The sequence below is a fragment of the Lagopus muta genome, chromosome 4 (genome assembly GCF_023343835.1).
Source record: "Lagopus muta isolate bLagMut1 chromosome 4, bLagMut1 primary, whole genome shotgun sequence".
NCBI lineage: Eukaryota > Metazoa > Chordata > Aves > Galliformes > Phasianidae > Lagopus > Lagopus muta.
Window position 1 is genome coordinate 37167506 of NC_064436.1, and position 22196 is coordinate 37189701.

General features: G+C 37.9%; 1 protein-coding gene across 15 annotated transcripts in view; it reads right to left on the reverse strand.

Annotated features, from left to right (window-relative positions):
* Positions 1-2772: 2772 nt before the first annotated feature.
* Positions 2773-22196, reverse strand: part of ANK2 (ankyrin 2) — a 178113-nt gene continuing 158689 nt past the window's right edge. For 11 of the 15 annotated variants that reach the window (XM_048943215.1, XM_048943213.1, XM_048943222.1 and 8 more), the window contains 10 exons: positions 18148-18222; positions 16711-16842; positions 16072-16218; positions 14466-14745; positions 12461-12725; positions 10397-10480; positions 8685-8849; positions 6669-6851; positions 5510-5601; positions 2773-4627 (listed from right to left, as the gene is read on the reverse strand). In XM_048943215.1, coding sequence (XP_048799172.1) covers positions 4444-4627; positions 5510-5601; positions 6669-6851; positions 8685-8849; positions 10397-10480; positions 12461-12725; positions 14466-14745; positions 16072-16218; positions 16711-16842; positions 18148-18222 — 1607 coding nt within the window. In that variant the 3' untranslated portion in view covers positions 2773-4443. Of the gene's footprint in view, positions 4628-5509; positions 5602-6668; positions 6852-8684; positions 8850-10396; positions 10481-10930; positions 11024-12460; positions 12726-14465; positions 14746-16071; positions 16219-16710; positions 16843-18147; positions 18223-22196 lie in introns of all 15 variants that reach the window. The other 4 variants (XM_048943211.1, XM_048943212.1, XM_048943219.1 and 1 more) reach the window with 1 other exon arrangement.

Genomic DNA, 22196 nt, shown 5'->3' on the forward strand with positions numbered 1-22196 from the left:
TGTACTTCGCATTGGCAAAGCTTCACCTCAAGAACTGTGTTCAGTTCTGGGCTTCTGGGCATCTCAGTACAGAAAAGGACACTGAGGTGCTGGAGCAGGTCCAAAGAAGGGCTTGGAGAACAAGGCTTGCGAAGGGCTTGGATCTCATGCCCTACGAGGAGAGACTGAAGGAACTGGGGCTGCTTAGTGTGGGGGAAAAGGAGGCTGAGGGGAGACCTTATTGCTCTCTTCCATTATCTGAAAGGTGCTTACAGTGAGAGCAGGGTTGGTCTCTTCTCACTGGTGACAGGATGAGTGGAAATGCCTCAAGTTGCATTGGGATAAGTTTAGGTTGGATATCAGGAAACACTTTTTACAGAAGAGGTTGTTAAGCACTGGAATAGGCTCCTCTGGGAGGTGGTTGATTCACCATCCCTGGATGTGTTTAAAAGCCATTTGGATGTGGTGCTCAGGGACATGATTTAGCAGAGGGTTGTTAGAATTAGGGTAGTATGGTTACATTGTGATTGGACTCGATGATCTTTAAGGTCTTTTCTAACCTGAGTGATTCTATGATTCCACGTCAACTAAATATCACTGGGCAGATGCAGGGCATGCTATGTGAATATGAGTTTATCCTCATTTTGTTGGTATGGTATACAACTTAATCAGTATAAGGCAGCCATCATAGTTGGCACATTGCTCTGTGTTCTGTATGTTGTTACAACCAGCGTCAGCTTGCTCCAGGTTGATCAGAGGTGTTAAAATGTTCTACTTATGTATTTTAGAGTCTTAGATACAGTCCACTTTCAGGGCTTGCTGGGGAGTAGGAAATAACACAGGGGCTGTGCTAGTAGAGTTGATATTTTAAAGCTGGTTTGCAGAGCTTTACAATCTGACTAAAAAACTTGTTCTTTACAAAAATACTCCATTTTAAGGTAAATGGTAGATGCTGTATTTTTCATTTACAGAAATGAAGTCTGCCCTATCTCTTAAAGAGAAGAGAGGGGAAATAAGTTATCCACGTTGTTGATGCCACTCACCAGTTCATACAGGCACAAAGCTAGTCATTGGATTTGGTGACTTCTGTTTTCTTCTTTTTTTTAAACAAACATGAACAGGTGTTTGCTTTCAGATATTGTTTACCAGAAGTGGCCAGAATCAAAGTGGTTTCTACTTAAAAAGTGCTGATAAAGTGAAGCTAGAGCTGCTTGGGTATAATTTTAAAAATATTTTAACAATACTGGCCTACCCCTGTTCCATGTCCCCACCACCACCTGTGCAGCCCCATGGTAACAAAATGATGCAGGACAGGACACAGAGCAGGGACCATTTGTGTTCACATGGATGTGGAGTGGTGCACAGCTGTGGTCTGTGCTGAAGCCCACCTGTGTTCATGTGTAATGTCCCCACTGCCTTTACACTGCTTGTGCAACTGATATGTGGTCTAATAGGCAGATGTGGAAGAAATAAAGCTTTTTTTATCTGCTCCAGTTAGTGTATTTAATAGCCTGCATGGAAAAATTCATTTTCACCTCTTGAAATAATGGTGTAACTCTAGTGCTTGTCTCTTTGATCTCAAGCTAATGTCCTGCTGCTGCAATGGAGTAAATGTTGTGGTGGGTTTGGTTTGGTTTTTTTGGCAGGAGGGGGTGGGAGCAGTACTGTGTTTTTGTAGTTTCTCTTGGTTGTTTGCTTTTTTTTTTTTTTAACTGTTTCACAGGGGAAAGAAAGGGGGGAAAAAAAGTGGGGAAAAAAATCAAGACAAAAGCCTGTGGATTAGGCATGTAACTAGAATTGTGAGCCTTTAAGGGCATGTACAGAAACTGCTTACATAGATGATGTTTCTAGTGTGAGAGACTGTCAGTAGGAGAACTGAGCTTAGCTGGGTTTTGGGGAACCATGCAGGCAGAATGTAAGTAAATGAATAGCAGGCACAGTGCTGCCCTAGAGTGGGCTCCTGTGCTGCAGGGATCAGCTGCAAGCATGGAGATTAGCATGGAGATTAGTACAGATTTATAATGCTGTCTACCTTTCCTTTGCTTGAGAGAGACTCTTGTGAGTACTATAGAATACTTGTGGCTATTGAAAAAGTAACCGGCTATAATATAGCTTGCATTTGAAGGAAAATCTTGCATAGCTCTTGGAAAAGAGTTAATGATTTAAAAAATAAATAAATAAATAAATAAATGAAAAACAGCACAACGTGTGTCTGACTGTTAATAGGGACTTTTACTTCCTCACTGCTGAACAGCATAATTTAAAAGATCATAAAGATCTGGGTACAGAGGAATTATAATCATGATAGTTCATTTAAGGTACCTAAATATGTATATGCTGGTCCTTTTGTGGTGCGTTGGCAGTAAAAGAGAATGAGCCATTGTTGCTACATTTAACACTTGTACATTTTTATTTAGTTAAATCAGCCATTGTACACATTGCAGCTATGTATTGTTAGTGTTGTATTTTTTTTTTTAATTTTTAACTAATACATGCCCTCATAGATATATTCAATTAGTGTTATCACCATGGGAACAAGATGCTGATTCATCAACTTAAAATTCACTTCTTCTCACAGTATTCAAGTTCTTTGATAACACAGCAAAAAAATCAAAATAAGAGGTGAATAACCATTATGTTGTTACACAGAACATCATCTGCACCGCAAATAACACAACAGAAATGCATTTCTTTAGAGCCCCATTCTTGAAGATCATCCTGTGCTTTGACAATAAGAAAGCCATCGATGTATCATGAAATGTTTCATCAAGGGTCTCATTCATTTTGGCTGCCAAAACACTTTTTTTTTTTTTTTTTTTTTTTTTTTCTGCCTGCCTGCTAAAAAAAGTGTTAGCATGGCACCTCAGGTTGCTTTGTCTGCAGGAAGCCTCAGCTCCCAAGACGTGCTCATGCTTTTGGCATCGGTACTTTAATGAGAAGTGCCCTTCCTTATTCTGAGCACTGAGTGAGTCACAAACCCAAACCATAATCATAGAAGGCCAGGTAAGCTTGGAAAAAGCATTAATCTTAAAGGAGAGTATTTGTTTTTAATCTGTTCTTGAGTATGCTATTAAAAAAAAATTAAACAGCTGTTCAAAAACCTTTAGTGTGTTTGCAGGTGTAATATATTCTAAAATGCTGCAGAGTGCTCACCTTTAAATGTTAAGGTATAGAATACCAAATATGGCAGGTCTTTGTTCCCTTTTTTAAAGTAAAAGTGCATACATGCTATCGTGATTTTTTTCAGAGGGTAGATTTAGAAATATATATTATATATATAGATAGGTAACAAAATATGAACAGAAACTGGCTTTCGAGGATAGTGAGCACTTTCTCCTTAAAAAACATTTGAAAGATAAAAACTGCTCGCTCAGTGCTTGGAGGGCTAGAGTAGGTTGACACAATTACAGGAGGTTTGGTTTTGACCTTCAAATGCCACATGCATGTATCTGATAAGAGGCAGTCTTGATTAAAACATGGTGAATTAATTATTCTTTTCATATAGTGTAAGTCTTTCTCCCATAGTTATCTACAGTGCAGTGGCCAGTAGGACAATGTGGTTTGCTAAAGCAGTGATGAAAACAGGAAACTACTGTAGTTATAATTGTTTAATACACCCTGCCACATGTCCAGATCTAAAAGATTTTAATACCGTATGCAAATGTGCCATAGATATAGCTGCTAGCAAGTTGGTTACCTAATTGGATATTTTTAATTATTTTTTTTCTTTTCTGGAAATCTTGAAGTGGCTGTCCAAAGGTCTTAAAAGTATCGATGGCCACCATCAGCTCTTACTTCATGAGAACAGCTGAATTTCCAGGTTTTTAGCCTGACTCTTAGAGCCTTTAACTATAATAATAGATCCCTAAACTGGAAGTCTTATGGATGCAGTAGATCTGCAGTGCTTCCTCCTCAGTGTTCGCAGTTGATCATGTTAATGTTACTTTTTCCATTGTTCACCAGTGTCAACAAACCTTGTAATCCACGACACTAATAGTATTCGTAGGCAGTGTGTTTTCTGCAGTCTCATAAGTAAGTCCAAATACTCTTGCTATATACAGTTTACATATTAACTCCCTTTTTTCATGGTGCCTGTACATAGTCACTTGAAGAGGCCTGTAGATGAAGTTGGCTTGACAAATGCAGTTTTGTGAAGCTAGTGCAGAAGCAAAGGACCGGCAACAAGTGGCGATGCTGACAAGGTCCCAGTACAGCACAAAGACGACAATTCGGTGGATAAATCATCCCAAATGAAGGATGCTATCTTTGGTCACAAATTAGCTTACAGGGTAAAAAATAACAAAAACCCAAAATCAAATACAGGGGAGAAAATGAATTCACTGCATCTGCACAAGTAGAAATGGCAGTGTCTTCCAGTGATTACGTAGGTCATAATGTCTACACCTAGAAAAGATGAATGCTGTGTACTGGATGGACATGTTGTTGTTGAGGGGTGACAGCTTCTTATTTTGCATCTTGTTTCCAATCCTCTTTGCAGAAATGTCTAAGAAGCTGCTGAAGGTCATGCTGGAGGTCATCCTGTGGTAGTGCTTCTGGTGTGTCATCCAGCTCTTCTATGTGAACATGTTTTCCATACCGATCCTTCATCACAGTCCTCTTCTGTGTGCTGGCTTTACTTAGTGTTGTCCTGAAGAGAGAGAACGAGAAAGCATTCATAGCCCGTAGTTTCTGAAGGCTTTAAAACGTGCTCCCCTACAGCTGGAGGCTTAGGGGTTTTTTGCTGTTGTTTAAAAGTGAAATCAGAGTAATTGTAGCTGGCAATTTAAACTAAGGTCAGGTGTTCTTTATTCATTCTGAATAGAACACACACCACAGCTTTAACTGGCTTTCATAATGTAAGCAGCTCATTTCTTCATGCTTATTAAGCATACAGTTGTAGATGCTCAGCAAAAATGTTCTGTAGTACAGGGATATGCAACACAAGACATTCGCACAGGACGTCCCTCCTTGCTGTATTTAACGTCAACTTACAAAGTTGTCCTATACTTAAAGCTCCTTTATGGTATTTTCAGCTTCTTAAGCTAACAATTTCTTGAATGCATGCAAGTCTTCCTTAAGTCAATAAAACTGTATTTGTGGCAATCTAGCGACTTACACTCTTTTCACTGTTTATTCTCTTACCCCATTGGAAATAGCTTTGCTCTGCTAGCCAGAACCATAAATGTCACTGAGCCTCTTCCAGATCTAGGCAAATGCATGTCTCTGTTAGCCTTTACCAAAAGCCTGCTTTCTGATCAGAGTCCTTGAGAGAGGACCATGGGAAGCCAAATACTCTTGCCAAGCCACCACATCCTTTTTTTTACTGAGCACTTTCAACTATTTGCAAGGCCTTCCTAGTGCACACTTCCCTTCCTGTAACACAGTGTTAGTAGTAACGTTTAGTAGTTTTGCAAATAAATAGTCATGTGCTGTCAGTGGCTTCACTCCAGGCACACTTAAATTCGCTTACATTCAGAGTGAGTTTGTTAATTTTTTTCTGGTAGCAGTTCACTGCCATGCCAAGCCAAACCTTTTAATAATTGATCCATCCTCTTTCATGATCTCCTTTTCTACTAACGCAGGGAGTTGGATTTTAATTTGGTTGCCTGTATAGCTCAAAGCCTCAAATTAAAACATAAACTTCCAATTAAAACATAGACAGAAAGCTAGGACAGAAAGTAATTGTTCTTCTTGAGGTACTGCTTGAGTACCTCATACAATCAAAGCTGAATGGTGAACTCCTTACAACTTTTCCTCTGTACAGATTGGTAACAATTTCTTCTGTAGGATAGTTTCATACTTTTGAGAGTTTTACCGAAGTATGTCTTACAACTTTTTTTTTTTTCCAAGTTTGAGAATGTTCAAATCAGGGCCTTGGAGCACTACATCATCTGCTTACAACAACTGATACAGCAACCCTTTCCTGTTGCAGGAAATATTCATGCTTTTATATGCTTTCTACCTGTCAGTCTGAGCTGCCTGCTCTGAGAGCTAGCAATAAATAGACAGGCATGCACAGAAATAGATGGGGGATACTTCTGAAATGGAAGAAACAGGGAATTGAGTTTGGCAAGGTGTTTCAGCAAGTATCTTGTTACTAATACTTCACAGAAAATAAAATAAAAAATTAGAAAGGCAGCGTTTTTATTTCCTTTTGGCTGGATGTGGGTTTTTCTTTGTTCTGGGCATAACAGCTTTTTGGCTCTTGCCATCTTCCTGCACTTCTCTATTACTGAAATGTTTAACCTGATCAGAAGTACAAAAACAAGGTGCTAATTAGCTTGGTAGCAATTTCTTCATGGACAAAAGAAGTAGTAGTTGTGATACAGCAGTTTATCTGGAGAGTAGAATTAACAGCGTTGATTACCAAAATCAGCAACATAAGGGGTAATGTGTGAATGAACTTAAAGCTTGAAGAGTAACCACACAAAACATTTCCATCAACTTAAATCCTCCATGGATTGCTTTCATTTTTTATTTTTCCAGGAATCTTAATGTTTCGCAGTTAATTCTGTAATTGTAGACTCTACCCGTAAATATATAATCTTTTAAATAAAAGCTTTTCATAACATGGTCAAGTGTAACAACCAAGGTTTGTACTTAGTGGTTGAGTTTGATACTGCACCACCAAAACTTTCAGTGAAATAATCTGGCCTGCTTTAATAGTTACATGAGAAAGGTATTCTTACCTCTTCAAAGTCCTCTTTGGCTGACGGAAGATCAGTAGCTAAGCTCGCATCCCCCAGGTGTTTCTCCATTCTCTCTCCTTGCACTACAGTAGTCTTTATGACTTTGCTGACCTTGCGGCCTTCCACTGGCTCAGACTGGAAATTGGAGGCACTGGGCAAAACACCAGGTTCAGACAAAGTCACCTGGAAGGTTAGAAAATTGATCAGGTTGGATATGATTTACATAACAGATACTAGCTAGCTAAGCTTTTAGTACTTCTACCATTGTTTCTTAATCATTGCATAGAGAACAAGAAATGTTTTACTTTCTACATTACCAGTGTACATTTTTATTACCTTTTTGATAACTCTGGAAAAGATGTTATAAATATGTACCTGTTCAGGCAGCAGGAATAGCCCTGAATAATTTGTTCTATTGGGAAATTTTATGCTAATAGGGTAAAAAACTACTGCTGGAACCTGTACTAGGTTAAGGGTGCCTTCTGCCACACCACAGGCTGCCATACTGGCTTGTTTGTTCCAAGGTGAGTGGAATAACACCAATTAACAAGTGGGCCTCCTGCTGCAAATCCTTGCTGTATTCACTCAGGTAGTATTGGTATCAGTCCGTATCATAAAGTTACCATAATCTTCTGAGAGATGACCAACACTTTTATATAAACCAAGGAACTTACAGGAGCATAGGCTGGAATTTCAGAATACCAGATGGAAGTGAAAAATATGATTGTTTGGCAAAATATAAATTTAGTTTATATCCACAGGATAAGGAGTAGTTCTATAGTATGCTAAGCTAACTAAAATAAATTACTTTTTCTGTTACCTTAGTCCTAAGGAATTACTAATTCCTAGGGAATTAATGACGATGATTAACTCTGGTGAAAGAGAACACTGATCACATTCTTAGCTTTTCTAATGATCATTTGTTAAATGTTGCTTTCAACTGCAGTACTACTGAAATCAACCTATTATTTGCTCCTGCCACTCTGTTGCTGCCTTAACTGTGCTAGTGTGTCTACAGGGCTGCATGGTGATCTAAAGCAGGAGAAGATAAGCTGAGAACCTTTTCAGGTTTTTTTTTTTTTTCCAACTACCTGGCCTTGAAACAGTTTGCATAAAAGTAACCCTTTTGTTTAGCAAAACAAAAATCTTCAGAGCAAAGAATGTATCAGTAACTTAAACCTAATGCAATGGTATAGTCATAGGCTGGCTTAGTTGCAGAAATTTGGAGAATATCAGATCATTTAACTTCAGTATTCACTAATTTCCTTATTAGAGTAAGAGACATAATAGCAAATATTTTCCATTTATCTATGTGTCAACTTAGTACAAAACTGCTTTCTTTGAGATTAGTATTTCACATAAATTATAGAATTTCTATCTTGATTTGTTTTCAAAGAAAGCTGTCCCCTTCCTCCATCCTTTTCTTTTTTTTGGAGGCATTTTCATCTGCAAGAGAACTTCTCAAAATCATCCAGAACTGAATGTTATTGCCACTCTGAACCTGTGTCCAGAGGAGAGCCACAAAAATGATCACAGTGATGGAACTCCCTTACTAGAACAGGCTGAGAGAGCTGGGGCTCTTCAGCTTGGAGAAGTAGGCAGCTCTGGGGAGACCTGAGAGCAGCCTTTTGGTATCTGAAGGGGCTGTAAGAAAGAAGGGGACAGACTCTTTGGCAGAATCTGTGGTGGCAGGACAAAGTGAAATAGCTTCAAACTAAAAGAGGGAAGGTTTAGGCTGGATATGAGGAAGAAATGTTTTACAGTGAGGGTGGTGAGGCAGTGGCACAGGTTGCTCATGAGGGTGGTGGACTCGGTGTTCAAGGTCCGGCTGGAGGGGCTCTGAGTACTTGATGGAGTTGTAAGTGTCCCTGTTCATTATAAGGCAGTTGGACTAGATGATCTTTAAAAGACCCTTTCAATGCAAATGATTCAATGATACTAAATGATACTAATGATACTTGTGCTCTTACAAGGTTTACTGCACTTTTGTACCACGATAAGCAAAGTAGATCTCACCTCTGACTGCTCACTGTCACTCTTCAGCACAACTCGTTTTACAACTTTGGAATAGCCATCTCCTTCTTCAACCGTGACAGGTTTTTGAGGTGTTCCTTGCATAATGATGTCTTCTTTCTCAGTGCCATCTGGAGAAACATATCGCCGGATGATCTTTCTAGTTACCTGAAGGAATGAAATAGAGCTTTGTCCCAAAAGAATTAACAGCAATAGATAATTTATTCTTATTCTCTAAATAGCATGCTCTAGTCAAAAGGCATTTTTTTCCTTAAATTCCATAAATTTACTTCACAAGTGAATTGAAGATACAAATACACTTACAACAACACATATTAGAATGACTTGCTAAAACGGTATAGCATCTCAGAACATTGTCTGCAAATTGCACAACTGCTAAAAGCCATTTTCAAACTGTTTTGTTTTTTTAGCATCTTCAAAGCTAAGAATGTATCAGTAACTTAAACCTAATGCATTGGTATAGTCACTTTCAAAAGTATCTTAACACCAATAAAAAGGCTTCTGTAACTAAGAGCTTAGCTATCAAGTACTGTATCAAGAACTATAGAGTGACTTGGTCATTACAGTGATAATTCAATCATAGTACCAACTGCTGCTCTGCACTAGTGACCTAGAATTAACCTGCTTAAGTGACCTAATCTGACGCTTAAGCTTTCTAGGTGTTGTCAAACCACACAAAGAGGAGCAGAAAAGAAAAACAGGGTTGAAGATGAGATAAATCTCTCAGGAGGGCAGCTATGCATCTTTAGCTGGACATTCTCATATTTTCCCCACCCCTTTTGATGAGATGGCACTAAGCAGTTACATCCTGCTCTATCCAACAGCTCATTTGAAATGAAGGTCGATCAGATTGTTTGTGTAAGAGGTGAAGGTAATACTTGCCCAGACTCAGCCAGATGCAGCCAAAAGAATAAAGTCAAAGTATACTCACCTAAGCCTGGAAATATTTGTCTGAGGGAAGAGGGAGTGTGGCAGGTTGTTTTATTTTAAAATTATTTCAAACAGCTTCTAGTGAGATACTATCCAGCTGAGTGTCTATGATATTTTATTAGGAAACAGCAGAGAAGTTTGCCATGTCCTAGACCAATTGTCTAAGTACTGAACTGTTAGGTAAAGCAAGGAGTATAGAAATTCCTATTCCATTTCCATTCTGCTCAAAATTAAATTTTATAAGCAAGCTCTGAAAATACTTATGAGGCAATCACACAAATCATTTATGGCACAGAGAACAGAGAAAAGTTTAACTGTATGTACAGCTACACAATTAGGAAACTCTGGGCACAGCTGAGTACAAATTTCAAGGGGCTAAAGTCTGAGTTTAGGTGATTTGTGGTTCTAGCCTTCCATTAGTTTCATTAATATGGGTATACTTATGCTCTTAGATAAAATTGTTTGGTTCTGTTGTTGTTGCAGTAGTTTGTTTTATTAGAAAACTTTTTCTCATAAATTGAGGTCTATATGGATTTAAGTGAGAAAATAAAGTACATCAAGTTATGAATTATAAAACACAATGATCTTGTAAACCAGAATAAATCCTCATATTTTGGAATCTCTCGTGAACAGAACTCCTGTTGTACTTTTTGCTTAATTTATAAAAATGATGTACCTTCACAGAAGAAATTTGGGGATATATGTGGATTTATCATCATTTTATAGGACAGTAAGAAGGTAGCAAGGGGTGTAACTGATAATACCTTCTTTACCACTGTGTGGCCGTGTTCATCTGTGTATTGTTCTTCTGTGACTGTTTCTGGTGGCATTTCAGGCATACTATCGGCCTGTATGACAAAGAACAAAATTTCATGAAGCAGTGCCTTAATGCAGGTAATTTTTTCAAATAAGCAACTTTAAAATCAGTTATAATTCAAAAATTTAGAAATATTAGAATTTGTTATTCTGCAAATAAGTATCTAAAAACATGCAAAGAAAAGCTGTACCACAACAGGCAAATACGTGTTAGTTGATGGTGTTGTGAATTGGGCTGAATAAAGACTTTGTCCTCCTGCTGAAGTGTTTAATGGCATTTAGAGTTGTGTTAGAACAGGTATTGCTATGATCCTCTTTTCTTGAAAAGGTATTAGAATTATTTATCTAATGATCATGCATTATTCAGGAGCGTTCCAGCTTCAGTTGCAATACCAGCCAAGTGGTTGTCTCAGCATCACTCCTAAAGGTGTTACCCTGGCCTTAGTCACCATTGGCTTATGCAGTCATTCCACACTTAGTACCTGAATAATCACCCGGCGACGAACGACTCTGGTAGTTACCATCTCGTCCTCATCTGAGCTGGTTTCCAGCTCACCTAACTCCTCTGCTAACTCCTATTGGAAGCATGGAAACAGTGCTCTGTTGTATGCAGCATTAGCAGTGTTTATAGGCTCTGTCTTGTTTTTATCTAAAATCATCTTCTCAAAATATTTGCTTTAAGGATTTTGGCCTCTTAACTGTCTTTAACCTATGAAACACATTTACACAAGAACTGGAGGGAAGCTTTGCCACTTAACTGTAAGTCAGCTATTCATTAGCATATTGAAAAGAAGGTATGGTACTAATGGTAAGATGCTTTTAGTAGTCTTGGTGCTCTTAAGGTTGCCAGAGACAAACCTGAAATATGTCACATGACGTGGCTGAGTTGAACTAGACTGTGTTACTACCACCATCTCTGGAATTCGTGTGTATTGCATACAGATTCTGTATTGCACAGAAAATCGTATGAAAACCTCTTAATCCTTCATCCTTAGAAGTGCATAGCACAGTATATAGACAGTAAGACTAAACAGTATTAAATATAAGACGGTATAATATATCAACAGTTCTGGCACCAGAGAGATCCAAGAAAAATTAGTTGCGAGTGTCCTGCACAGGAAAGAATTCAAAATTTAAATGAAGAGGTGAAAAGAGAAAGAGAAGCTGAAAAGAAATACTCGGAAAGCATAAAAAATAAAAAGCATAAGTGAGAGAATAAATAAGGTGCAAGAGGCAGTGTAGACTGGGGGGAGATGGAGATTACAATAGTGAATAAGTAGTATGTTATAGCTGAGGACAGCCTTTCCTGCAGAAACCTGAAGCTGACAAATAATATAATTTCTCCACTGAAAGCCATGCAGATGCTCTCCTTTATTCCCCTTGGACTTCTCCTAACCAAATGTGCAAGAATGTTCCTTCTTCTGCCGCACAGACCTACCTCAGATACTTCTTGTTTTTATCTTCCATCTCTCTTTTTACTGCTTGTAGGCTATATAAACAGCGAGGTCTTTTCTTCCAGTACATCTTTAGTCTTCTCTAATGCACATCCTGCTGTCATATTCTTTTTTCATCTCACTAAGTTTACAGTTCTTTCAATGACTTTCTTCACAATGCTCTTGTCTTTCTTAAGCTTTTAACGTAACTTTATCTCGTTACATATATTTTTCAGCTTTAACTTCTATGTGGTCTGTGTCTGCACATCTTACAAGCACCATGTAATTCTTTCTCACGTGCGTGGCATAAATGCCACACACCAAAGGACAGGTAGGGGAAGCAAAATCTGAATTACAGTTCAGATTTCAGGATTTTGGTTTTGCTTTTGTTTTCAAACCTCTATACAAAGGATTTAAATGATTAAAATGTTCTCATAACCAGCGAGGAAAGGGAAACAGCTCATTTGCAGACAGATTAATTAGGCTGTCTGTAACTGTCTGTAAATATTCCCATCTTATGGAATGAACCAGACATAAAACTTGTGCTTCTGTGTCAATTGAGGAAAAGTTGGTATTTACCTTTTCTAAAGATTCCTCCTCATAGCCACTTCCAAGCTTTTCTGGTTGATCATCAATTGACTCCACTATCACTAGACTAGTTCTCCTTGGAGGGAGGTCATCCTGATGGAGATGGAGCTCTTCAGGCTCTTGGATGATGGGAGAACCACCTCTCTGAGCAGATGATGTGGGTTGTGGGGATGTTTTTTCTCTCCCTTCCTTTGTTGCACTGAAGTGTGCAGATGTATCACTTGCTGCTGTCTGCTCTGTTCCTGGAGTTGTGACACTGCAAATTAAAGGTTCGAGGAAAATAACTGAAATGCAGTTCTTTCCAACTTCCATAAATGAACATGTATGCACTGATTAAATGCTGTTATGCTATCTAGCAAAGACTAGAAATAACAGATACTCCTTGGCAGTAAATACAGATGCATATATTAAAACATCATGTACATGCAGTAATTTTCTGCTGCATGTAGGTGAATTGTGTCTTCAGATGTTAATTTAATCAATGTAATTGAGCTTTATCACAAAATCTTTGTCCAACTCTGCTGCCAGGGTGACCCCTCTTTTAATTTATTCAGGCTATGCAAATATTAACTGTTCCACTGCCTAGAATCATGTTTTGAGGCTGACTTTCTTTTCATGCACAATGCTAAAAGAAAAATTATCTTAGTTATCTATCTATCTATATATAGATGTGTTATATCTTAGTCCAGATTCCCTTTTCCATCACCATAACTCATGACTAAATAACAGTAACAATAGCAGTGACAGAATAACTTGCATGTGTTATGTCTTGTTTTTTCCCTGGTACAAGTTGGGCTTCAACAATCTATTGTAAGCCCCTCAACTGCTGCTCTCCAAAAATGTATGTTCTGAAGAAAGTAAAGATTTCATTGTAGTATAAGTTAAACAGTATCGATCCAGTCTTTTTCCCCCATTTATTGGGCTAAATGTTGTATTGCAAAATACTTTTTCTAATAAAAGCTTTCTGTACTTAAAAAGCTGTTCCTTGTAAGCTGTTTATATCTAGCCCTTTTTTTTTTTTTTTCTTGTAGTTTAAACTAGACATGAAGTTTAGAAATTTTCCTGTCATTGCTACTTTCATTTTAGTGTTGGTAATATTGTCTCAAAATATTTTATCTTGGAAATAAGAGTAGCTTTCTGTACATTCAGAACAAGGATTCCTTAAATACAAATAAATAGACAAAATATACAAATAATATTTCTATCAGCTGTTAGTATTTGCAGTGAAGTCTTCTCTAGCTTTTCTACAATCTGTGATAGCTGCTATCTGTATCAAAGCTAACTGCTCTTAGGAAAATCACTTTGGAAGGAAATCTTTCATTTTGCTAGCCCACGAACACCTGAATCAACCCTGTAGTGTTATCACTGTGAACACAAGATTAGTGACAGTGGGAAGAAAGAAACTTTTTCAGGTTCCTTTCCAAATGAAACCAACTTCACTGACAAAGCTGATTCAGGATTGAAAGCTATGTTACACAGGTCATCTAAGTCTATTATGTGTTGTTCCTTTAAGTACTTTTGCCTTGTCCATGTAAAGCCCTCCTTCTGTTCCTTTAGCCATCTGAGATTTGCAGATTGGCTTTTAATCTAGTTGTTATTATGTAATTAGGAACTTTTTAATTAATGATCATGTTAGCTAAATTTTTGCCTCAACTGAAAAACATCCTGAAGTTGAAGAAAGGATTCTCTAATATTATTTACCTGCCATCTAACATGAAAAATACTCTGTTAGGGAAAAAGTTTGAAGTACCTCTTTTCTTTCAATGCATTGAACTAGCTTATTTCTTCATAATCAGTGCAAAGGACCAACTTTCTCTCCCAGTCCTGAAGGCTTCTTTCACATGGATCAAAAATGGAAACTTACAGAAGAAACTACTGAACTTGTGAGCAAAACTGAAGGAAAATTCTACTGAATCCAAATGTTAAAATCTTCATATCACACAGAGAAGAGAGAATGCATTCTACATAAGATTCACCGTCATCTTTCAACACTTACAAATATTCATGTTGTGAAGATGTTGTTTCTACCACACTGTGGGGTTTCCCTGAGAATTCAGCTTCCACTTGTTCTTTGTGTGCTTGCCTTAGGAGCTCAGCCATTGTTAGCTCTGCCTCACTCCTAGGAGTACTGTCCTGAAAAGGAGAATAACTGACAGATACATCTTCCTCAGAAACAATGGGAGGGTGTTCCATTGGGTCACTGTCTTTAGACGTTCTGTGGCGTTCTTCCGGCTTATGTCTTGAACTGTACAGTTCTTCTTGCAGTACGGAAAACCCTTTAAAAAAAGAAACGAGAAATGTCATTACAAGTCTCTTTAGAGTACAGAAAGTCATTCTAATTCTCCATGTGCATTTAAAATCCGTGAAAACCAAATGACCTGAAAATTTTAGAAGTTTCAAGTGGTAGAGGGTATAACCTCTCTAAGCAGAAGGATCACTGGATTACCATTGGAATTACCCAGTGCTGAATCTTCACAGTAACAGGCAAAATAGAATCTACACAGAAATTTATCTACACCATTCAATCTCAGGCACTTTGAAGTGTGGGAGATTTGCAACAGCTTTTTCTCCCACAGACTGAAAGAGGTTTTAGTGACTGTTTTTTTTTTTTTTTACCCATCCTTCATGTAGCTGTTTACAGGAAAACAAACAAACAAACTTACAGAAGTTCTTAGCTTGTATAGCTGCAAAAATAATTACTTTGCAAGTCTGAGGGGGAAAAAGTGCATACGGTGCAAGGTGCAAGGACTAGCTAAATGAATGTTTCAAAGCACATTTAAAATTAAAAAAAAACATTCTCTAATCCTGCAGAAGTAGTAAAATAACATGTTCATTTGTATCTAGCAGACAACTGACACACACTCGTTTGTTAGCGTCTGAGCTCTTGTTTTTCTTCACTAGCCACGATCACTAGGAACCAACTGAAGTCCAAAGAATAGCTTGGTGGAAAGTATAGCTATCTGTACAGAATTTAAGAAGGTATGGAGGTTAACATTTTTAAACTAACAAGTTGTTATAGTTGAATGCTAAATACAGCAAATATGAGCTATTCCTACATCATCTACATAAAGATGGAATGTCTGCAGCTGTCTAATACTTTCCTGAGCTACTGGTTTAATACTAAGTTAAGGGTGCAAAAGTATCACTTGAAAACAGAGGATTTTTCTTCATGCAATTTTAAGATGTTTCTTTAGTGTATTGATTTAAATGGAACTTGTGAACTCAAGTATTCCAACAGCATCGTAGCAGAATTACAAACAATATCTTGCATATCTCCTTTTTACAAAGATTTCACCAAGATTAATGCAACCTTCTTAACTTCTAAGAGAGCAACTGTATAGGCAAAAAAATAAACTGGACCCAAGTATTTGCAGTACTTTCTGATAACATTCTCTTATTTTCCTTATACGAATCAGCTGATGCAGAGATTTTATACCCAGTGAAATAGTGATCTGTGTGATGTCACGCTTCCATTCACACACACTGTGATTTCAAAATTAGATTCTAGTTCTCAGTCACAACAGTGAACAGATTATTCTAGTCAGACATCTCAGAACAGGGTCACAACCTGGGCAGTCTGTGACTGTATCAGAACATTTTACCTTCACTGTGGTCCAATCCTATTGTTTGTTCAATTTCTGCATACGTGCGAGTGCCATGGACCTGCATAGAGTCAATGCCACTGGTCTCCATTAGGTGAACAATATCCATTCGGTTGATTTTAGTAAGACACTGGGTAAGGCTTGTATCTGTGGGATTAGAATGACATCAGATAGCTGAGTTAAGAATCTCCCAGGGCTCTCTCCCTTCTATTTTCCATTTGAGGTATGTATGTAGGATAAGAATTTAGAAGAATATGTATGTAAAAATCTAAGTTTTACTGAAAGGCTGCATTCAAACATTACCAGTAATCTTGTTTCTTCTTTCAAAGTGATTTAGTTCCCACAAATACTTTTTTCTGTTTAGGGAAAAAGAAGACTCAGTGTTTTTCTATTCTTACTTTGCTGGAAGAGGCTCTATCTTGTTTTCCAAATAAACAGAATTAAACATTTTCTCTAACTGAGAATCTTATGACATGCCATGTTAAACAGAGAAACTTTATAAAAAAGAAAAAAGCCCAACCTGCAGCCCTTCTTTCTGTTGCCTAAATTTTACCCATATTTTCCCTTTCTGATTCACAGCACACATAGGTCATCTTGCACGGCGGAGACAGTAGATATGTACTATAACTGATAATGAACCTGTTGCGTGTTTCCCATCCCTTTCAAGCCAATATTTGAGGAGTGCATGGCTCTGGTCTTGAAGTGAATTAGGATTTTCAATCCTGATTTGGTGAATTTGCTCTTCTGTGAAATCCAGTTCTCTTGCTAACTCTGAAAAAGAAATCCTTTTTTGTGAAGATGTATTTTATTTTTCCTACTTTACCTTACATCTATTTTACAGTTGTCAGCAACAAAGTTGATTACAAACTTTTCTGAAACTAATTTCTCTTTACTTCTACGTACTGTGTCTTATGTTTAGAGAGAATGTTAAACAAGATGTTCAAGACAAAGATAATGTGTTATGCTTAGAGGTTATGGGCCTGTGGGAGCTTTTCTTTTTTGTGCGTACCATTCTGAGTTCTCAGTTCTCACAACACTACAGGCCAAACCATAACACAGCACTATGCTTACTGGTTTCATGTCCCCTGAAATGTTGAACGTTTTGGAAACTTTGACCAAAATCTAATGAAAGAATTCATTTCAAGTAGTGGCATTTTTTTAGGGCTAGAGTAAGGCATAATCATACTGCTCCCCTGGACTTATTTCATCAGAAGAAAAACAAAACAGTATCCTTCTGACTAAGCACAGTCTCAGACAGCAGCCCAGTCTCGTCACCCGTCTTGTAGCCCCAAAGAAACATTTGACACACTCAATTTTACCATAATCAATCTTCATCATACCTCAAAGCAGGAATATTTATGCAGTATACTACTCCGTCCCTTCAAAAATCCTATAAAACACTAACATCTATTTTGATGAACATACTTTTTTTCCTAGTTTTGTTTTCGGAACTGTATAGCCTTTAGAATATTTCGTAGGATTGCAGTTTAACACAGCATGGAGATTTCTATACAGCTCTTTCTTTGTGAACATTCTGGACCAATTTTCAGTGACAGAGAGCTACAGTTCATCCTCTGTTATCCTGCTCTTTCCCAGTAGTATTAATACGCTATCTTAAAGCGACTTACAAACTCATCCCTTTTCTCCCCTTTTCCCTCAGCATATTTCCACAGAAAATAAGTTAATGTAACTTTTTGCTGTAGTGGCCCTCTGCCTCAGGATTTCCAGAACACAGCTGATGTTTATTCATTTATCTTTCAGCCGCTTTATCTTTTAGAGTCATTACACTTTGCAAGAAAATGAAGAGTAATATCTGCCAATTCTTTGTCACTTTTCTCATCCTAACAGTTTTTCCTCTGGAGATGCCACAACAAATGCAGAGTCCTTAGCTCTGCATCTTACAACTTCTTACTTAACAAGCTGGAGGAATTTTGGTAACCACTAGACAGACCATCTAGTTTCTATATGTTACTGAAATATTTCTATGGAATGACTTTGGATAATCATCTGAAAGAAAAATGAAAATTCTGAAGAATACTTGCCCTGTTTCTCTCTAGAATAGATCGTGTGTTTTACCTGTCCAACTGAATCCAAGGTGATCCGCAATGTGGGCCAGTCTTTCCTCGGTCCGTTCCCGATCATCCTGTTGATCTAAGGTTCAAAAAGAACAACCACAAGTTGTCTTTTACAAATTAAAAAGCATTTCTTATAGGTGATAAGCCCAAGGAGGGAAGCATTTTTTCTGACTGGTCTAATCTAAATGTGGACGGGCTGCTACAATTGGGTACTTAAAGTAAGGTCTATAAATCTCCAGCCTTCTCGCATGATTTTTCCAACAGTATAGAACTATCTAGAATTTTTTTATTTAAAAATCAGACTTTCATGTAAAAAATTAGGATTGAAATACCTACTATCCTATATTTATCCAAGCATTTTCTTCTAACATTTAAGACTTTAACTAAGTCAAGAGCCATAATATACCACGCCTCCTTAGTATATGCCAAGGCTGAAAAATTCATTTGGACTGGTGCTTCTAATTGTGCTTTTTTCTGTGGTAGGGAAAAATCTGTTCGAAGTGTCCATTTGACATTTCATACTATGGTTTGTGTTAGTAAATTACTTACTTAAATGTCTTTGACTCTTTCAAATACAGAGTGATACAAATAGTTAAAACGAAGGCAAGGAAAAATCAGATACTTATTCACCAGTAACAGTGACACTTAACTATTTCTCCCATCCTCAAAGCTAATTTGAGGATGCCAGAATTTGAGTTTTGATTTTCCCCGAACACACACATGGATTTCAAAATACGCCATTCAGAAAAGGACTTAAAGTTAATGAAATATGCATTTTTCATTTTAGCTACTGGATTCCTATCACAGCTGCCCAACAGCAGTGCAAGTAAAAACCAAATACCTTACAACTTGTACTAAAGTTATTAATGACACATAGAATTTCCGTGAGAGGATCAAAAATAGAACAAGAAAATCTTGATTATTCTAATTTTCCATGTTTGAGTAAAAATTCAAAAGAAAATAGATTTGCCATCATGGTTTTAATCAATATCCACATTTTCATTATTAATAAGAATTGGTCAGAATAGGGCCAGGGAAAGCCAAAAGTCAAAGTGTACATGACCTGAAGTACTGGTTTAATGGTAAATATGTGTCTTTTGAAGTGTTTTTATTTATTAAAATAACACTTCCCATAAGCATTCATGATTTGCAATCTTGAGATTATTCCACAAATAAGAAAATACAGACAACACAAAATAACAAACACAGCTTATAGGGGTAAAAAACAAAACAAAACAAAACAACCAAACAAAAACACAAACACAACTAACCATCAAAAGCGTAAAAGAAAATGCCGCATACTTTACACACATTTATACAAACTTACACATACACACACACCAAAGAAAACAAAAAACCAAAAAGTTTTAATTTATGACATGCGTCGCACAGGGAATCCCAGTCGTTGGCAAATACCTTCAGCATGGTCATGGATATTGTCATCAGGTATACGTTCAATCTGAGTCTCTACAGACTCATCCCAAATAGGTCTGGTGTCAAAGATGTCTTCAGGAACTGACTGCTGAGTCTCAATGGATGGCACGTTTTCAATAACTGAAACTTCTAGGGCACTACTGCTTTCGTCATCTGAAACTAATTCTTGTTCTCTTTCTGATTGTGTAAGTCTTTCCACTAACTTAGAAGCTTCATCACTAATTTCTTCAAAGAATTCTATGGAGTTTTTATACAGGTCAAAAAATTGTTCCTTACTTTCTTTTGTAGGACTAAAAGCACTGTGGGAGGCTGTAGTGCTCTTGCTTTTAACTGGCACTCGTGATGAAAATACCTTGGTTCTTGTTGTTGTTGCCTCATCTGAGTCTAGCTCAACCTTTAACTCTCTCTCCCTCTCCCAGGTCTCTGCTTCTGCCTCTGCATAACTCCTAGCTTTTATTGAACGTTTGGTCTTTGGGTCCATGGGAATACTTGCATCAGATTCAGATTTACTTCGGCTATCTTGTTTTGTAGGTAGTTTGCTTGTCATGTTGAGAGCTTTGGATGACTCTAGCTTGTGGACAGATGTGTCTGTGGATTGTTGTTCAGCTCTTTGCAAAGCTGATTTGACAGGAATTTTAGACTTTGGTTTTGCTTGGTCATCTTTTCCTTCACACTGCAGACTGTCTAGGAAGCCATCAGTGGGAAGGTTCTCATTTTCAGATTGTTGCAATGATTGTGATGCAGCAGCAGCAGCTGTTCTTACAGGGATTTTGGATTTGCTTTCACAAGAAGGCACTCTCTCCATTAAAGCAGTAGGGATTTCTATCACTGATCTCTGTTCCTCTGGTGAAGAGTCTGGGGACTCAGCATCCTTTTCAGAACAAACAAATCTAGTGACTTTGGAAAATTCTAACTCATCTTCTACCACAGACTGCTCAGGAGAGATGGGGAAAGGCACCTGACTGCTATCGATTATGTCAGTCTCCACTGTGAAGAGGGATTCAGCTTCAGAGGCAGCAGTTTCTTTCTTTGGTGATTTTGAAGAAGCTGAAATACCCATTTTAATTGGTATTCTGGATTTTAGCTCTGCTTTTGCAGTGCCTAAGCTGACGCCTTCACCAGTCATTTCTTCTGATTTATCACAAGGCTCAGATGGTGAGGGTGAACGATTCAGTGTATCTTTTCCTTGTATATCGAGGTCCTCTGATTCTGAAAGTGAAAACGGATCTGGTGGGCTCTCCGGCTTAGAAGATTCTGCCTCTGCTGCTTCTTTAATTTCCTCACATAAAGAAACTTCTTCCTGAGGCTGCTGCCCCATTTGGAAGAAATGAAAACTTTCATCTGGATAGTTTCTTTTGGTCATGTCAATAGCTCCACTTCTGGTCATTTCAAACAACTTTCCTTCCTGGAAAAGAAAAGGATTTTGTTCACTAAGTGGTGTCCCTTCTTCAGTGGGTGTTCTGGCCGGTGTTGTATCAGGTGTTGTGCCTTGTGATCGCCTGTCTACCATCAACCCAAATATCTTTTGTTCCTCTTCTTTTACCCGAGCTTCAAAAGCTTCATCATCTTCACGTATGTCACTCCATGTGTCAGAATCTACGTCAGTCTTGGTAATAACAACTTGACTGATAAATTTCTCTGTTTCATCTCTTATATCCGTAAGGGCAGATTCGACTAACTTTGTGGAATCTGACGCTGAAGACCCTGGTGAGGTTTTCTGAAATATGTCCTCAGTTTTAAGTTCTGTTTCTATCTGCACTTCCTCTGAACGTTGATACTCACTACCCATGCCTCTGCTAAGCAAAGCTTCACCAGTCTTATCTTTTGTTTCTTCAACAGAATAGTCTTCACTAGATAGCAGGCTTTGACCAGTTCCTACCTTACTTTCACCACCATCAGTAAAAAAATGTTCAGAAGACACATTTTCATAAGGGCTTACTATATGAGGAGCTCTACTTTCAGCAGCGTCCACTACACAACCTTCAGGTTCCACTGTTTCAGTGGTAAGGGATGAATACTCTGACAAGGGTTCCTCAGTATCTCTCTGAGGTGTGTCAAAATCTGCATCTACTTTTGCAAAATCACAATGTTCAATGAGATCATCTTCAGTCAGTTTGCCATCTTGTGGTATAGAGAATTCAGTGGTACTGTGTCCACAAGAATCATCATCTACTTTCTCAGTCACCATTCCTTTAGTAGTAAGAGTTGTGTGTGTTAAAAAAACAGTGCTTTTGATACCATTTTCCCTGATATCATCTTGGTGTAGCGTTGAAGAATCGATGTGACCTTCTTTCTGAGAACAATCACCAATGGAATGACACAGCGTACCCTCACATTTTGTCACTGGGGCATTAGGACTAACCATCTCACTGTCATCTGTACTATCACATTTTGATTCATCAGTTTCTGCTGATACACAACCGTCTGAATGACAAATGCCCGATTTTCTCGTGGAAGCCTTACAGCTGCCTCCAAGGATATATGGTTCATCTTTGTCATCTTCTGTTGGTTTGTCCTGTTCTGCTGTAACTGCACCCATCCTGGAAGAACACCGTTTTGAATTAATGGGTTGAAAACCTGCTTCTTCAGGGCTAGAACTGGAGTCTATACTCGATG